Source organism: Habropoda laboriosa, unplaced genomic scaffold, assembly GCF_001263275.1.
Source record: "Habropoda laboriosa isolate 0110345459 unplaced genomic scaffold, ASM126327v1 scaffold243, whole genome shotgun sequence".
Classification (NCBI taxonomy): domain Eukaryota; kingdom Metazoa; phylum Arthropoda; class Insecta; order Hymenoptera; family Apidae; genus Habropoda; species Habropoda laboriosa.
Window position 1 is genome coordinate 1,666,759 of NW_017100433.1, and position 17,276 is coordinate 1,684,034.

The 17,276-nt window shown below is 35.0% G+C and overlaps 3 protein-coding genes across 4 annotated transcripts in view; 1 reads left to right on the plus strand and 2 right to left on the minus strand.

Annotated features, from left to right (window-relative positions):
- The window catches only part of LOC108575884 (UDP-N-acetylglucosamine--peptide N-acetylglucosaminyltransferase 110 kDa subunit), a 14,186-nt gene extending 3,931 nt beyond the window's left edge, over positions 1–10,255 (minus strand). The window contains exons 1-5 of one of the 2 annotated variants that reach the window (XM_017938802.1): positions 7,401–7,852; positions 6,505–6,655; positions 6,182–6,425; positions 5,985–6,053; positions 2,065–2,261 (exon numbers count right to left, since the gene is read on the minus strand). In XM_017938802.1, the coding sequence (XP_017794291.1) occupies positions 2,065–2,261; positions 5,985–6,053; positions 6,182–6,425; positions 6,505–6,655; positions 7,401–7,614 (875 nt within the window). In that variant the 5' untranslated portion in view covers positions 7,615–7,852. Of the gene's footprint in view, positions 1–2,064; positions 2,262–5,984; positions 6,054–6,181; positions 6,426–6,504; positions 6,656–7,400; positions 7,853–9,809 lie in introns of those variants that run through there. The other variant, XM_017938803.1, reaches the window with a different exon arrangement.
- A 667-nt stretch (positions 10,256–10,922) lies between these two features.
- Positions 10,923–12,096, plus strand: LOC108575885 (nucleoside diphosphate kinase). The gene is made up of 3 exons (XM_017938804.1): positions 10,923–11,114; positions 11,660–11,761; positions 11,835–12,096. Exons 1-3 carry the CDS (start codon positions 10,986–10,988, stop codon positions 12,066–12,068), a joined length of 465 nt encoding a protein of 154 aa, XP_017794293.1. The 5' UTR covers positions 10,923–10,985; the 3' UTR covers positions 12,069–12,096.
- A 362-nt stretch (positions 12,097–12,458) lies between these two features.
- LOC108575788 (lipopolysaccharide-induced tumor necrosis factor-alpha factor homolog) lies at positions 12,459–16,307 on the minus strand. Its single transcript, XM_017938680.1, has 4 exons — positions 16,164–16,307; positions 13,254–13,364; positions 12,798–12,948; positions 12,459–12,708 (listed from the first exon to the last, which is right to left on the minus strand). Exons 2-4 carry the CDS (start codon positions 13,342–13,344, stop codon positions 12,606–12,608), a joined length of 345 nt encoding a protein of 114 aa, XP_017794169.1. The 5' UTR covers positions 13,345–13,364; positions 16,164–16,307; the 3' UTR covers positions 12,459–12,605.
- Positions 16,308–17,276: the final 969 nt, after the last annotated feature.

Consider the following 17,276-nt stretch of genomic DNA (forward strand, 5'->3'; position numbering starts at 1 on the left):
ATAAACGCCACGTATTATTCACAGTAGAATATTCTTTGTTGTTTTCACAAGGTAGTATTATAGCCACACTGGCACGGCGGCACCACACCCCCGAGGCGAGACGACGTCTCGAACAAATCGAACACGTGCCACACACATATACAAACACACACGTATCGCTATACGATAAGTGTGACGTGTCGGAGGAAAACGCCGTGGCGAATCTGCACGAAAAATATTTGGGAAATTAACCTTTTCACGTTATATTTAATCCACGAGATACATCCAGGTGTTGCGGTTCGTGATAACGCCCGTTCTAATTGCACGCGTAACGAAGGTGCGATCGTAGTAGAGGGCGAGATCACTGTGTACACGATAACGCACTGGTAGTCCATTCCTTCCCCATTTCGATTCGTCAATTTGTGTCCATATGTGAATGTATGTATGTATACGTGTTTTTTGTTATTTTTTTCTTTTTTTTTTTTTTAAGTATGAACACGTTTTGTGAAAGATCAAGTTGGGATCACTGGACAGGGAAGAGAGCTGTCCACGAGTCGTGAAACTAGCCACGAGCTACGCGTTTTTGGCAATACCACCCGTTAAGGACTCTTACACCCTCCCACGAGGAGCAAAGGGGTTTTCTCTCTCATCCCTCGTAGGGGCGGAGCAATCCTTAGAATCGATAGTTGTCCTCGAGTTTCTCCCGTTATTGTGCGTAACGTCAGGGATTCCAAGAATTCCGAGTACACGCGTAAATAAAGAAATCCGGCCGCCGTTTATGAAGGCAATTTTCTTTCTCTTGCCAACCTATTCATCCCTCCCTTTGTCACGCCCCCTAGCGCCTATCAATCTCTCCCTCCCACGACTTTCTAACGTCTGAAAGGCAACACGTATATGAATGTACACGAGGAGCGGCAAGGTCGAAATTCTTGGACAAAATACATAATTGAAATTTTTTTCCTCATGTTTATAACTTTTTGTATGGTATATTCTGTAGTTTTGTTAGATAATGATCTTAATGCTTTAATATTTGCAAAGAGATACGAATGATAAAACGTTCTCGGTTGTTAGTTAATTCTAGCATTGATAACGTTTAACCTGTAATTATTCCATATAGAAAGTAATTGAAATGATAAGTATAGAATAGGGAATTATAAAGAAGCGTAATTTTACGGTGAGCGAAAAAGAAGGTTGCTCGCGGACATCGCTCTGGTGAGACAAAGGACGATGAACTTGAAAGGACGTCGTATGAATATCGATTCGGTGTTTACATGCTGGCTCATGCGCTTTGCCCGCGATTTCTCGGTAAGACCGTTTCAGAAACTTTCCAACTTCGCGGTCCTCTCTCTTAACGCATCAATAAAAATGTAACGTATCCTGTACGAATATAAAATATTTGAAACAAACAGAATGCAACACAAAGAATCTTTGCGAAACGTGTTAAGCATTTAACCTCTTCAAGGACACTGAGACACATACTTATATGTATGTTTAGTTTTTTTTCTTCTTTTTTTTTTGAAAATTCAAATATTTATGTTAGAGAAAAGATGAAAATTACAATTTCTCAACATAGAAAACATCCAATTGCCATCATTTTAAAATGAATGAAATATAACTACATAAAAAATTAGATCATTTTTTCCAAGTTTAAAAAAAAACGTCTCTAAAGAGGTTAATGCAGAAATAAACTGTGTGGCTCCTTACTACCATTAAAGTGTCGATGCAACAGTAAAGGAATAACTACAAAGCCACTTTGCTCTAGCACAATATTTAAAATCGACGTCCACGTTTAAAAGAAAGGCGACGATCGATCAAAATGTGCAATACAACGTCTGTTGTACAACGTTTCTATCGACATATATATTGCGTCCATGTGTCATGTATTGTGACAACAAAAAAAAGCAGAGTTTGCGAAACATATCGAACTGCATATCCATCTTCTATTTCGCTTGATGTTATTTCATTTGAAGCATATCTATCCGAGTACGTCAAATAAAAATTTATAGCTGACATTAATGAAAGATGATTGTATAAACGTACTGATTCAACGGTAGTACAAAATCATATCCCAGATTGATCGCTTACCTATCAAAGATCCTGGCCTCTTTGAGGACGTTGCCAAGATTGATGTAGGCGTCCAAGAAGTTTGGGTCCAAAGCTACGGCCTTTTCAAAATGATGGATCGCCAGCCATATTTCTCCCTGAGCATTAAACACGCAGCCAAGATTGCTCCATGCAACCGCGAAATCTGGACGCGTTTCGATCGCCTTTAGGTAGCATGCCTACAGACAAACGACGGATTAGAGAAAAGTGCTCGCGTACGTACTGTTAGAGACGCGCCGCGGGCATTGCCAGACCTCTCCTCGCCGCGCCGCAGCTTTCACACACTTCACCATCCTCCGGAAAACCTCATAGAACACAACATTTATATCTTCATACTTTCGTTATCTCTCTGTTTCTCTACCTTCGCTGTCCCTTTCCTTTTACTTATACAAATTTAGCCGAATATATATACATATATATATACTTTTGATCAATAGTTTCCACTATACGGATTGATTTTAACTTCGTGGAAGACTAATCTCGTCCACTTTTCTTCAAAAATTTTCAATTTAAAACGATCCTTTGCTAAGTGTGTATCTTTAAACATTCTTTAATACACTGGTCTATACTTGAGTACAAAAACTAACGTTTCACTTCATAACTGAGACAAATTTCGTACACGTTAGAACAGTAATTCTGCATAATCATAATAACAATGAGAATATATCAGAATGGAACGTGTAAGTTAACCCGTACAGTGGTATTGTATGATCAATCACTAAAACAAACATTCCAGGTTTGCGGTTCGATTCCACATGGAAAACGAGAATGAAAGAGAGACAGACAGAACAAAAAAGCACATTTGGCGATTCATACAATGTGTAGTGGGTAAGGATACAGTGTCAGATCAGGAGAAAAAGGGTTTTAGGTGCGCGCTAGAAACGTCATCGTTGTAAATAGAAACGACACGGGTGTTCTCGTTCTCGTGTCCATCGATTCTCCGGAATGCGTCCGGTGGACTCGACGGCACGCAGCAAGCACACCTTTTGCCTAAAATCATCCATGTTCTGCTCACAATTCTCTCACTTGGCCAATATTGCTCCGACAATTCTTCATTCTCAGTTGATGCGCTTAAACAAAATGTATCAATTTTCATCAATTCTTCAGTTACCCATGTGTGTCCATTTAATCTAATCATATGTGTGTATATATATATCATTCATCAGATCTATTAATTAATTATAATTCGTATCTACGACAGAGAAATAAATTTGTTCAAAATCCCCATTACGTGACGACGCTCCTAAGGGTCATGCAGGGATGTGCATCGCGCGTGCCGAGAGGCGGGCTGCATTGTTATAAAAAACAGAGTAATCCGTACCTAAAGAATATGTAAAAGGGCATTTACAGTCGGCCGATCTCTATGGGATATGGAAAAAAGAGAGAGTAGGTTAAATATGTAGGTAAATAAAGAATAGGAGGATAGAGGAGAAACAGTAATGGAAATGGACAGAAACGAAGTTGGATGAACTTTAAACACAGTGGATATATATATATGTGTGTGTATATATATATATGTATATATATTCCCGTTTCTCACGATGAAACGGTTATAACGGTTCACATTTCGTTTCGTATGACCTTCGTGTCCTTTTTATAATATATCGGTGCTTCCCCGTATCTGCCATTCGAATTCCGAGAAACGTGTGTCGGCAAGAGCAAGCGTACGGGATGTGCTGTGTGTGTCGGACCTTGTTTTATTTATATTTTGCTTTTTTCGGTCCTTAGTTCAAATATGATCCAACTTTCAATCTCTCGTGTGGAACATAGCGGAACCAATTCAGTGGTGTCTGATGGAATATTCAGAGATCGGCCTTGGGAATTACTTTACCTGCAGAGTACCCTTCGGTAGGTTGACGGTAGGTACGGCTCGCAAGCTCTCATAATAAACTTAGACCGAGAGAGACAGTGTGTTACTGAATAACCAGATTCAGATTCACCCTTTGACGAAGGAACCCATGGTAACCGACCAATCACATTGCTCCGACTTCCCCTCCTAGAGTTGATCATCCCATCCACAACAACAAGACAGCTGCGTTAATGTCTCTTCACTGATACTCTTCGCCTCAACTTTTTGTCTTTTTTTTCATTCTTTTTTTTTTTTTAATTTTCTCTTTTTAACATACGGTATATAGAGGTACATAGTCATGCGTGCCGCTGAAAGACACGCTTCGCTGAGCTCGCCAGCCACCATGTTATAATCGCGTCAACTACCCGACACCGAACCCAATAATATGCCTGGTGTATTTTAACGGCCGTTACCAATTTTACATTCGAAATAAACTAACCGCGGTTACTACACAAAGGTTGAGTATATATATACGTTAATTTCTGCCTTTGTCGTTAACGATAGTTTTCTTTTGATAAAACTATAACCGTATCCTTGAACGTATTTTTTTTCTTATTTTTGAAAAGATAATTTTGAGAAATCGTTCCCCTGTGTCGCAAAAGGTCGAGAATTTGTTTTTTTTAATTTTTCTGCAAACGTAACACGTGTTGGTGGCTAAACGTACTAAGCGAAAAACGAATGAGTAAACTAGAGAGCGCTCAAGAACGGCAGGAAATACAATGGAAAGCCTTTCTCTTTGCTGCATTCAATTTTCTCGACGAGCTTGCTTGCAGAGAGTTTAGAAAATATTATCGAAAGAACCGGATGTGAAATATAAACGAGCAATGTGAAATGATCGAGCACATGTTTCTTTTAAATAAAACTTCGTCATACTGTCTGCAATCAGTTTTTTACTCGTCGATTATCGCCGCGCCGCGCTGCTCTTATGAAGCAGATCACTTGACCATTCAAATTTTGCTATCTATTATTCCAAATCCGTTAATCGTTGAAACGAACGAAACTCTTAGGAGTAGAGAAAGTCCCATGAGTTTCCAACATCAGAAATAGTTCAATATTTGCCTATTTTCTCGTGCATAAAGTAGTATCGTGGAAATAAACGTACAATTTGAAAAAAACGTTAACAATCATTTCAATTAGTCAAGTGAACTCGCGCAATCATCATCGTACACACAAATTTGTTTGCTTTCGAAGTTGGAAAGAGTAGTTGGAAAGAAAAGGTCGCATTTGTCCACGTATATGTAACGGATTGGTATACCTAAATACACATTCAAAATGAGCTGAATCAAATGAGATGAGCTTAAGTGCTACAGTCGCGCAACTGCTGATCCTATTGTAGCTGATTATATTCTGAGGAAAAAAAATAACAATACTTGTATTATTTTGTCAAGAATTAGAAAAAGAAGTTATTGCTGTAATAGGACCCGCAAAATTGTGATTAAACTTTGCAATAACGCCAGAGCAAAGAAAGTCCACTGCGTCCTTTTATCGGTGTTATTACAAAGCGCGCAATGCCAGAAGAGGGATTTCATATAGTTTTAAACTAATTTTAGATTAAAACCCTCGTGCTGCGTTTGATGTCCCAGAAGGAATATCATTTATCTCCGAGTATCTTCCTTGGTTCTCGATAAACGGAAAAAAGGAAGAAAAACGAGTAACACCAAACGCAGTATTCAGTTGGTTAGATGGGAGAACACGCGCGATGGACAGTCTGTTATCAAGATTCTAATCCCGTTTCGTGCCTTCTTGCAAAACAACGCGCAATCATTTTTGATAGCAGGCCATCGCGCGCCGCGCGCACATTTTACCGCAAAGAGAAAGAGCTTTCCGCCTCAAGTATACGGATACTACTTGTTCCTGGCTATTCTATGGAACTGCTAACTAGCACTCTTGCACATTTTACGAGATGCATTTGTACCTTGTCAAAAATAAACTCGACGAAACTTCACAGCAATGGCCAACCTCCTAAGATTTGACTGCGGTACTAATGGATCCGAATATGTGCGTGACACGTTAGATTAATTTACAACAATGTGCAATCGACAAACAAACCTACCTTGGCTTCGTCAAGTCTTGCTAATGCTTTCAAAAGATTACCGAGATCGCTTCTCACACAGTAGAGATCCTGTAACATGTAATGTATGTTTACTTGATAACCATTGAAAAACGACATACGGAGAATTTTCCAAGGCCATTATAAATCAGATATAATTTAAAGGTGTATTATTTATCAATAGTAGAAAGATTTCTCACAGGGTTGTACTGTAGGGCAGTCACATATGCTTGAACTGCTTGTTCCATATCCCCTGCAGCTACTAATGCAGCTGCCAGATTGATGTAACCATCAATGAAATCTGGTTTCAGTCTAACTGCATGTCTGTAGTTTTCCAATGCTTCCTGCAGCTGGCCACGTTCTTTGAAAACATTCCCAAGATTACTATAAGCCTCAGCCAATAAGGGGTTCTGCTTTATTGCTAAGCTGCTGTAATGAGCAGATCTAGAATGCAAAAATAGAAATATATTAATGATATATATAATCTAAAAGTAATGCAACAATTGTTGAAGAAGATATTTACTTTTCTAGCCTTCTGCACTGGAAATGAATAGAAGATAGTAACAGAAGAACTCCTGTGTTATTTGTTTCTTGTCTCCAGAGCTGCATGCAATGTCTTTCTGCATTTTCATAATCCCCTGCTTGATATTCTCTGTGGGCAAGTTCCAGTAGCCCTAAAAAACAAAGAAATTCAAACATATTTATATACAACTTTCAAATTATGTTATATGAAAATTCGATTTGTTTAATGTACCAAAGAAATAAAAATTTTGCGTCGGTATTTGCAATCCATTTTACATGCACATTTTTTCTTGGTTTATATATTTTTTTTACAGACCTCTGTTGTAAGTACATCTTAATTTTAACTTTATCGATAAAACATTTTTATACCAATTTAAAAAAAACATGTACTGTTAGAGAGAAGCATATAAAATACAAACCATTGTATTTTATCGCATTTAGAATTCAAACGGATGTACGTGTATTTCTTAAGCCAGTGCTATATGGCTAATCTTGTTTACACCGGTATAAATACGCGTATCATGGTATACGAACGAACCATTTCTGCGCAATTCTTGCGATCGGGAAACATAGTAATATTCGTGCATAATATGAAAGATAGAAAAATCCATGTACAGAAATATTGAAAATTTCGTAAGCTGATATAAATTAGGCATAAGTATAAACCATAAGGACGAATAAAATGTGAAAAATATGATGTAAAATCAATATTATTATCCCTTAAAATATAACAGCGTTTCTGCATATTGCGCGTTGCATCGCAATCTCTATAAAAGTTTGTGTGAAAAACAATATGCTTCCGCTTTGACTAAAACATATCGATTTTCTGTTGAGCCGGTTTATCGGACACATAAAATAGCATGGAGGAAAAAATTACGAGACAGAAAAATTACGAACAATAGGAGTCAACGGCGACGTTAATGGTCTGATTGTCAGCGATCGCAATTAATTCCTTGCCCTGGGTATCCTGTGTAACAACCAGAAGATTCTGTCCATTTTGCCACTCGACGGTTCCATTAGAAACGTCATCCGAGCTATTGACCACATTCCCGATTATGCCGGTAGAGTTTTTTAGAACATTCTCTTTCTTCTCAGCCAGTCTTAAACTCATTTTGTCGGCGAATTTTTCCAAGTACGTTGTTCCGCGTTTCTAGGTACCACACGCACGCCGTTTACACACAATCAACTTCCAACCAATTTCGAGACCTTTCGATACACGAAAATTAGCGACTCAACTTTTTGTTACAAAAATGTCCACTACCCGATCCCGAATTGCTTTTCCCTTTCGATTCACACGTTTAGTGCGCGTTACTCCAGTTATGTTTCTTTCCAATCGCACTACCGTATCAAAATACTAACTAATTTCTCGTTTCTGTACACACTGTGTGTCTACCGTATTCCTATACAAGTTACGCTCCGACCAAGTTATCCCTGCCAGGTCAAAAAGCAAGTTGATTGGTCGACTCGACCACTATGGCGGACTCCTGCGTCGTTGGGTAAAAACAGAAGAGGGGGTTGGAGGGTAAGGAAGACACCCGGCTCAGGAACGTTAACGTACAACTTAGTGCCTGGTGTCTTCTGCTTTTTACTTTTTACCCTCTGTTATTACAAATATAGCGACCACGCAATTGTTTAGACAATTTGACAATGTCGAATTATTTTTAGTAAATGAGAACGAAAACAACATATGCTTCGAATATGTACACATTTTTCAAAATATATTTGTGCACTAGTAAAAAACCTTAAAAAAAACTTATAAATATATCTAATTCATACATATGTAATAACACAGAATTTAATAAAATACAAGGTTAATCTCATTTGTCATTTGTCAGCAAAGTTATAATTTTCACCTGCCATTTTCAATTTATTAATAACCTCTAGATAAATCGGTCCAACTTCACCAATGCTTAAGACTGAATATTTAAAATAACTAACGTCAAGATACGGATGATTCTTATTATTAAGTACGCGAATATGTTTCCACCTAAACGAAAAAAATTTGGCAACTCTCAAGGTGCATATAACCTACAGTACGTGACTGGGAACACGACAAAGAAACCGCAACAGTGGTTCTCAATCGTTAAAAATAAAATTGATAGTTCGTATCTTTTAAATTAATCGATTGTTTTTACTCGAAAAATATATGCCCCACAGGTCGAATTAATGTTTCCGATATATTATAATGTCAATTTTCGAAACAATACATGGCAAAACTTATCATGAAAGGGTAACATATGTTTATTAGAGTAATAGTACTATTTAATTTTAAATTTAAAACAGTGCTAATTACAATTCAGATATAATAAACTATCGAAATATGTACCGTTAAATACATTTAAAGTTAGTTACAGCACTACTTTGAAGAAAGAAACAGTTAAAGAACGTAGAAAAGAACCACTGTATCGTAAAGGGACGGTTGTCCCCACTCTTCCGCACAGAAAGCAGATGGAATAGGTACCGAGTGGAATATTCCATCGTCACTTTGATGAAGCAGAAACGACGACCGAAGAGTGAGGGGGAAGAATAGGTAGTATAAGGGTGAATAGGCTTGAAAAGGGGAGAAAACTATATACAAACGATATAATAGCATCTCCTCTATTCGTAAAGAAAGTAAAATGAGTTTTAAAGTCGCCGAATAACTCTAAGAAGGATAAAAATTGTACATTGAACAATTTCTTTGTTGGAGTTAGGTTGAGGTTAATTTCCTTGAAAATGTTAATCTATGCTTATACATACGTTTCGTATGCTATAATAAATTTCTCGGAAACTTATAAAGTAAGAAAGCATATGCGTGTGTAGGATTTATTAAATATGCTGCATTTAAACCACACTATTTGAAAATTAGATATTTAAACGTCGTCTTCCCTAATATTCTACGCGAATGTTATTTATACATACCATAGTTATATACTATTACAGTACTCCGATCAATTACCTAGTTAACGAAATACTGAAAACACTGTTTTTCCGTTAAAAATTAAAATTAAATTGCAATTTCAGTTTTATTTAAACATGCTTTACAAATGATAGAATTAATAGAATAACGGAAGTTAAAGAAAACATGGGCATAAGGACGTACCGTGAAGTAACGTACAAATATTACAGAAATAACTACAAAATTCTCATATGGCAGAATTGATGTTTCATAAATGTTCGTGGAATGTGTATTTTTAGCAATATGAATGAGAGAACCTTTAAAGACAATATCTGCATATTCATTGTCCATTTAATTGGACTCCGTTAATAAAAACGTCACTGTTAAAAGTAGATGGTACGCAGTTAAAATCATTTTATACTACGTACCAACTGTCGAAAGCTGTTGTATCTCGTTCATCTTGAGAATGACACTGGTACCCGCGATTTGTTGATGATTTTGCTGCTGTTGCTGCTGTGGCTGCTGCTGTGCTTGCATGATGAACGCCACCATAAAAAACGATGTGAACAAGAACGACGCGAGTATTTTGGTAACCGCGTAGATAATAATTTAGTGGGAATTCAGTACCGATGCCGAAAACCGTGATAAATCAAATTCAGGGGTAATTCTGTGCTCTCCGAAGAACCGAAACAAAAACAGGTACCCGCCGCACTTACATCGGCATGCACAAGCACGACCTTTCAGTATGCGCCATCATGGATTTTCAAGCACTTTACTTAAACCGAGAGTTAGTACATGATATGCAAATCATGTAAAAACTAAATTATATAATTATCAAGTACTCTATTTTTACAATTTCTTTTACAGAAGATTCTGTTTTGTGATAACTACGTCCTACACAAACGACAGTCTGTCAACGCTATGAAAGCTTGACATAACATGAACCACGTATACGTAACACGGGCCGACGCGAAAAACCAATCGATGAACATATTCCGGGTTGGAGACTCGTGCCGTTCTATGCGCGGGAAATATAATGAAACTTTACTTGGACGGCTATTGAATTTCACGAACCCTGGAATTTGGCAATGAACTAACGATGAACTAATAACGAATCGGAACTAATTATCATAATACATTTTCAATGTTATACCATGAAAGATTTGCTAATTTATTCGTGGACGTTAAATTAGCAGTTACATACGTGAAAACATTTATGCGCTATAAAAATACAAATAAAAATTATTAAATTAAATAAATAAAAGGTCTTGTTTTTCTACAATACGTTATTGCATATACGGTATTATAATCCAATATAAAAATATTTGAAATTGAAAGGATAAATGTTTATTACACAGAAATGTACAAAAAAATAGGATATTATAAGGAATTAAAAAAGGTGGAATTTTAAACAGAAATATAACAATTCTGAGCGTTTGTACTTGAGCGCCATGAAATCTCAAGCGGTGAGACGTCAACTGTGGCTTCCCAAGTATAAATAAGAACCCGATCTATTCATTATTCTTACTCTTTCGGTGCTGTTACCGGCGTTACGTGGTTTTGTGTTCTGTTTAGTTTCGTATCGTGCATTTTGAAAATTAATAATGGCAGATAACAAGGAACGTACCTTCATTATGATCAAGCCGGATGGTGTACAACGTGGACTTGTCGGCAAGATAATTCAACGTTTTGAGGACAAAGGTTTCAAACTTGTAGCGATGAAAATGCTGTGGGTTAGTTTTACTTACATATGCCGTCTACATCAGAAAAAAAGTGCATACTTCTATTTTTTCGAACTACTTAGATACCAGTTCCACGTTGGCATATGTATTTAGTTAAAAACTCTTACGTGAGAAACACGTGTCTTGTTTTATCGATCTTTAAACAGATAACAATTACTATGACCTTCATTAGTAAGCCATAATACATTATATCTTCATATATCAAAATAAATTGTTCAAACAATAATTTCCAATTTTCGTGCTACATCTATTATATGTGCGACTAAGGTACGCAAAAAAAAATGTAGTATTAAAATTGATGTACTAATAAATGTAGTACTAAAATTAACTTACTAATAGATAAATTATTTTTATATACTATTATTAAAGCAAATTGGATTTGATTAATCAATTCTTTAGAGCACAATGTTGGCACAAAGCCTAAGTTAAAAACATCTGCTATTATAAATTTACTATATTATAATCATGTTGTCTATACTATTTGACATTTAGATAATGAAGTGGAATATACCTAATATGATTTTTTCTTTCTATAGCCATCTGAGGATTTATTAAAGAAGCATTACTCAGATTTGTCATCCAGACCATTTTTCCCAGGTTTAGTTAAATACATGAGTTCAGGACCAGTTGTACCTATGGTAATTATTTTATACACAGTCAAATTTACAAATATAATTCATGTACTAATTAAATTTTATAAATGTTTCTTAGGTATGGGAAGGTTTAAATTCTGTAAAAACTGGTCGTGTTATGTTGGGAGAAACAAACCCAAAGGATTCTGCACCTGGTACAATTCGTGGTGATCTTTGTATTGAGGTTGGACGCAATATTATTCATGGATCTGATTCTGTTGAATCTGCCAACAAGGAGATTAAACTTTGGTTTGGAGGAGAAAAAGAAGTCACTGATTGGGCATCTTGGGCAGAAAAATGGATTTATGAATAAGATATTAATTTCATCATATATACTGCCATTCCTACAACATTGGGAAATTATTATGTATAAATATACTTTAAAGATAATAAAACAGATTCTTACAAAATTTATCTAATTAACAAATTAATAATTTAATTATTAAGTTTAATTTTAATTCTTTTCAATAGTGGTAATCACATAAACATCATTTAAACTTACAGCTAAGGAGTAATAAAAATAATAATATGGTAATAGTAGACAGTGTTTTCTAGATTACATGTATAAATAAAACTATTAACTTAAAAAAATTAATAGGATAAATGCACCACGGTGCGTCAAAATTAAACTCCGATACATATAAAATTGTATTCGTCACATTGTATACAATTAAAAGTGTTCTTAAATTCTATACAAGTTCTGGCTTATCTTTTCACTTGTTAAATATATAACAGGAGTATAGAACATTGTTGATACATCTGATAGGAATTCATTATAATACGTATTTTAATATATACACATTATATAAACAAAAATTGTGGATAGTAGGTATTTTGTACTGTGGTAGAATTAATTGTCTGCTTCTCCTAAAAATGAACCACAAGAAGGGCAGTAGTGTCTCTGTACCAATGTACTATCCATACAATAAGGACAAGGAGCACAACACCACAATCTAGAAATATTTATAAACATTAGATCTTATGTTTCTAAAAGTAATTTGTAAATCGTAAGTTTGATTATAGCGACGTTTTGTACAATTACCCTAGTATGCAAAGTAACAGTGCAATAAGATGCGTTTTTGTATTAGCTTCAGATTCCACTCTCGTTGAGATGTCCGCATGACAGTGTGGACATTGTAGACGTTGCGATACTCTACCAAATTGCAGAACTGGTCGTTCTACAACAACGATATCTACAAAATCATTTATTAAATTTATTATTTGCCTGATATAAAATTCATTCATAATAAGTCTCTTTAAAATTTATAGAAAATAATGCAAGTGCTCCATTAATATATCCCAATTTATATTATATAAAACAATGCTTTATAAAAGCGATTGTCTTATTAAAGAGTATAATCTAATAAGTAGAAAATGCTGCAGATAATTTTATACGCTTCTACATTCTTTTGGCTTCCCGATTACCTGCAGGTGCTAGCTAACATTTAAAGCCATTGCACTCTTATCATTTTAGCATACATATATTTTTCTTACATACGTGGTTGTTGCTGCTGTGGCTGTTCGAAATACGGTGGTGGTGGTGGTGGCGGAACGAAACCTGGTGGTGGCGCTGGCATATCTTTATTCATTGTGATTTTTCAAATTTTACCTAAAAAATATAAAGAATAAGTAATAGTACAGATGAGATACAGGATAGACCTTGCACCTAATGTATTTTTGTGTCGAATTTTCTGAAATCCCAATCATGTAAAAAATCAGAGTTTCTGACACGCATGTGACAAATCATCTACTAATAAACATTTACGTTATTTTTTTATTTGTAATTTCATAGTTACGTTTAATTCCAATTCCAACCATTATTAATGTTGTAATCTTATTCTATACTGAATCGGTAACGATGGTAGCGATACAAAAATGGTAAGGGTCTTTTCGGCCCCAAAGCTCCGGATAAAAAGTCCCATAAGATGCAAGGTCTGTCTGTGATGAACAATCAGACAAGTATAAAGATATAAATACGAAATCAGATACGTTTTATGAATGCATTCGATACTTCAACATAAAGTTCCATATAGTACATATACCTCATTGTATCGATATCGAGAAAAAATAACAATTCTAACCGATACAAATTCAAAAGTTTATTTTATACTATAACCATTTATCTCCTTTTCTAGATTAACGATTAACAACTTATAACGTTCTCCACCATCGAAGAAGAAAAAAAACCGTCGGCTACATTTTTAATGCTTTCAATGAAAGTACTTACATAAAGAAGACGTATTTCCAAGAATAAATCGATTGCAGTTCGACAAGAATATTTAATATCTATGAGAAGCTTGGTAAGGTCAATTGAAGTAGAGGGGAAAAAGTAATCGTAAGTATGATTTCCGGAAATGTATCGTCATAAATGTAACACGAAAAATGATAAGCGATTGATAAAAAGCGAGGGATTACCTTGAAAACAAGTTTCTGTTTACTTACTCTTATTAGATATCACAGATATATGTAATAAACTTGTACCTAATATGTACTGAATGCTTGAAACAGCGAAGAGAAGTAAAATTGGCAAATAACATAGAATGTTAACGAGAGTGGATCCATACTAAACACGTGATTTATATTTAACAATTGTAAATATTGCAAAGTGGGCGTACTTAACATTTATCAATATGGCATAACGTAGTACGAGCGATAGCTTTTGAAAATTGATACCGCAAAGGATAAACAAGCTTATATATCTTCTTGGAGGAAATTCAACAAATATTCATTTCGCATTCCTCTTCGTGGAATAGTATACACCTTTTCATTACATACATACAGGGTGTTTCGGGGCACGGGCACGGGTGAATTTTCCTTATGAAAAAATAAATCGAAAATACGGAATAACCGATTTATTGTTTGCGGCTTCGTTTCCGAGAAAATTATGTTTGAAAACTCTTCGCGTACGCCTGCACTTGCCACGCTTTCGACTTAACACCTTGACGTCCATTGTCACGTATATATGTGACATCGCCGGGCGAACGGTTTTCGGTTTTCGACCGGCGTCACGTTGACATGATTTCGTTTTTCGTAACATAAATGAATTCTGATCAATGTACTTTTCCGAAAAAAGAAAAATTACACTCTAAAAGACTGAGTGAAAAGTGCCGGTGGTACCATCTAGGCGAGAGTCGTTGGCGGCAGCGAGTTTTCGAGCGAAATGTGCGGACGTCAAAATATTAACCGATCGCACATAATTCTCTCTTGTAATTGTTCACGGTTTGTATGCTCTTCAGCATACACAAGTTCTTTAATGCGACCCCATAAAAAAAAATCTAACAGGGTATCGTTAATTCGATAAATGTTTCACTTCTCGGAAGAAATGGGGTGTCTTAGAAGATTAGTTTTTATATCGCAGATACATAAAGACAGGAACAAGCCAATCTAATACCATTCTATGTACATAGTACGATTGGCTAGATTGAAAGCGTGGCAAGTGCACATGTATGCGAAGAATTTTGAAACTTAATTTTCTTGAAAACGAAGCCGCAAACGAAAAACTCGTAATTCTATATTTTCAATTTATTTTTTCATAAGGAATCCATCCATTGTACTATCCGTACCGAAGTACCTTGTATAGAAATGGAAAGTCACATCAAATTGGAAAGTTCAAGTTTAAATTCTAATAAAACTTCGAGAAAAAGAAATTACAACACAACGCGGTCAAGTGTTACTCGATGTATCCCTCTGACCGTCAGAAGTTTTATTTATATGCTAAATGATCTTACAGTATATTTATTATTTATCGTTTAATGACTAATCATCCCATTGAGAGATAAGACTTTTTTTTTTACCACTTCTGATCTATTTTTATCAATGACATTTTACTTTAATATAACACTCCTATTATTCATGTAAATTACGGAAACATCATGCATTAATATTATTGCATTCATTTCATACTGTCAGTTATATTTTGTAATATAACAACATTAATATATCATATTTTCAACTTATGATTCATTTCATAGCGAAACATATAGAACAATGGAACGTCACACGGTGAAACTTTATACGTCAAACACGTATTTGTACTTAGAAATATGACTCACCGTAATTAAACACGTAACAATAATTCACATAACGTGTACTACCAACTTTTCGAATTCAGGTAACCACTTGTAGGAAGAAACAAAATCGAAATCGAAAAAACAGTGAAATATGAAATATCGTATTGACAAATGGACGAAGTGTATCACCCTGGTACAGGTTGAAAATGAATCAGTCGGTTTATACTTCTTCAAACACTTTCATAAATTTACTTGAATGAAACTATCAAAGCGAAACAATTAATTTAACGTTTATTTAGCGTTTATACACGTTTAAAGAATTGATTCCTTCCGTAGAAAGATGCGTTTATCTACTGATTTATGTGCGTTAGTCCATTTTGAAATATGTATACACGTACCTGTTGCAGTTATGGCGACTATGTACTATCAGTATACGCAACTTGCCAGCGACCGCAACGTGAAAAGAACTGCCTAACGCAGATTGTCGATATCCAGGTGTGTACTGACTTTGGTTTATGTCGGCTTTCACTCTACTTAAATTTAGATGCGTATGTATTAGTGAAGTAACGGTGGGGGGATCTACAGAACTGTCGAGTCAGACGTACGTATGTTATCTAAATGTTATTTTATCAGACCGTCCATTATCGTTCATACAAACAGATGGACCATTCAAGTACCTGAAAAAGTAGTTCTTAAAGAAAGATTCACTATGTGATCAATTTTTTACTGTTTTATCATATTAACGAAACAAGCATATTGTTATTCGTTTAATTTATATCTAGTGTAAGGATAAGTTACTTGCTGCCAACCCACTATGCTAATAAATTAATAAAAAAAAATTTTTGTCTCATGCAATTAATTTCTTAAATGTTTCTTACAAAAAATTCTCAAACATTTGTCTATTCTTGTTTTCTATTTATTTGACATGTTATCGCTTTTGGTTAACAAACAACTTTATTTGTCGTTGGTAAAAATTTAAACACGGTGTCTAAATTAATAAAAATTATTCGTTCGTTAGTTGATGCAAAAACTTTTGGAATTTCTAGGATGAATTGTAAACATAGCAAGAAAACGATTATCTTTGACACTTTTGTAGAGATCATCGATATCTTCGATACTTCTCCGGCCAGATTCATTTGTTAAGAACTTCCACGATTTTTGCATTAACTTAACAGATAATCAGGTAATTCCTTTTCTTACAATTGTTTCGTCAATTCGTAAAAGCTATTAATTGATAATCATAAATAGAATATAAAAATATATACAAAATATTTGATAAGTTTTTATGAGCATAATTTATAAAGGAACCCAGCAAGAATTACGGTTGAATTGTTTAATAACTAAATTCATAACATGGAATTTCAAAAAGATAAAGAAATATCTAAGATACGAAGTTTTTACGTATTTGATAATTGATTACTAACAATACATTATCAACTGCATGAACGGAGCATTTATAAAGTGTATATTAGAGTAAAATATGTTTGACATTTCTTTTTACGTATTTCAGT

Excerpts from the sequence above, each read along its gene's own strand:
- LOC108575788 (XM_017938680.1), bottom strand. The coding sequence starts at position 13,344 with ATGAATAAAGATATGCCAGCGCCACCACCAGGTTTCGTTCCGCCACCA. Across the intron at positions 12,949-13,253 it reads GCCACAGCAGCAACAACCAC|ATATCGTTGTTGTAGAACGA; the intron begins GTATGTAAGAAA and ends ATGATTTTGTAG. Across the intron at positions 12,709-12,797 it reads CTGTTACTTTGCATACTAGG|ATTGTGGTGTTGTGCTCCTT; the intron begins GTAATTGTACAA and ends AAATATTTCTAG.
- LOC108575885 (XM_017938804.1), top strand. The coding sequence starts at position 10,986 with ATGGCAGATAACAAGGAACGTACCTTCATTATGATCAAGCCGGATGGT. Across the intron at positions 11,115-11,659 it reads TAGCGATGAAAATGCTGTGG|CCATCTGAGGATTTATTAAA; the intron begins GTTAGTTTTACT and ends TTCTTTCTATAG. Across the intron at positions 11,762-11,834 it reads CAGGACCAGTTGTACCTATG|GTATGGGAAGGTTTAAATTC; the intron begins GTAATTATTTTA and ends AATGTTTCTTAG.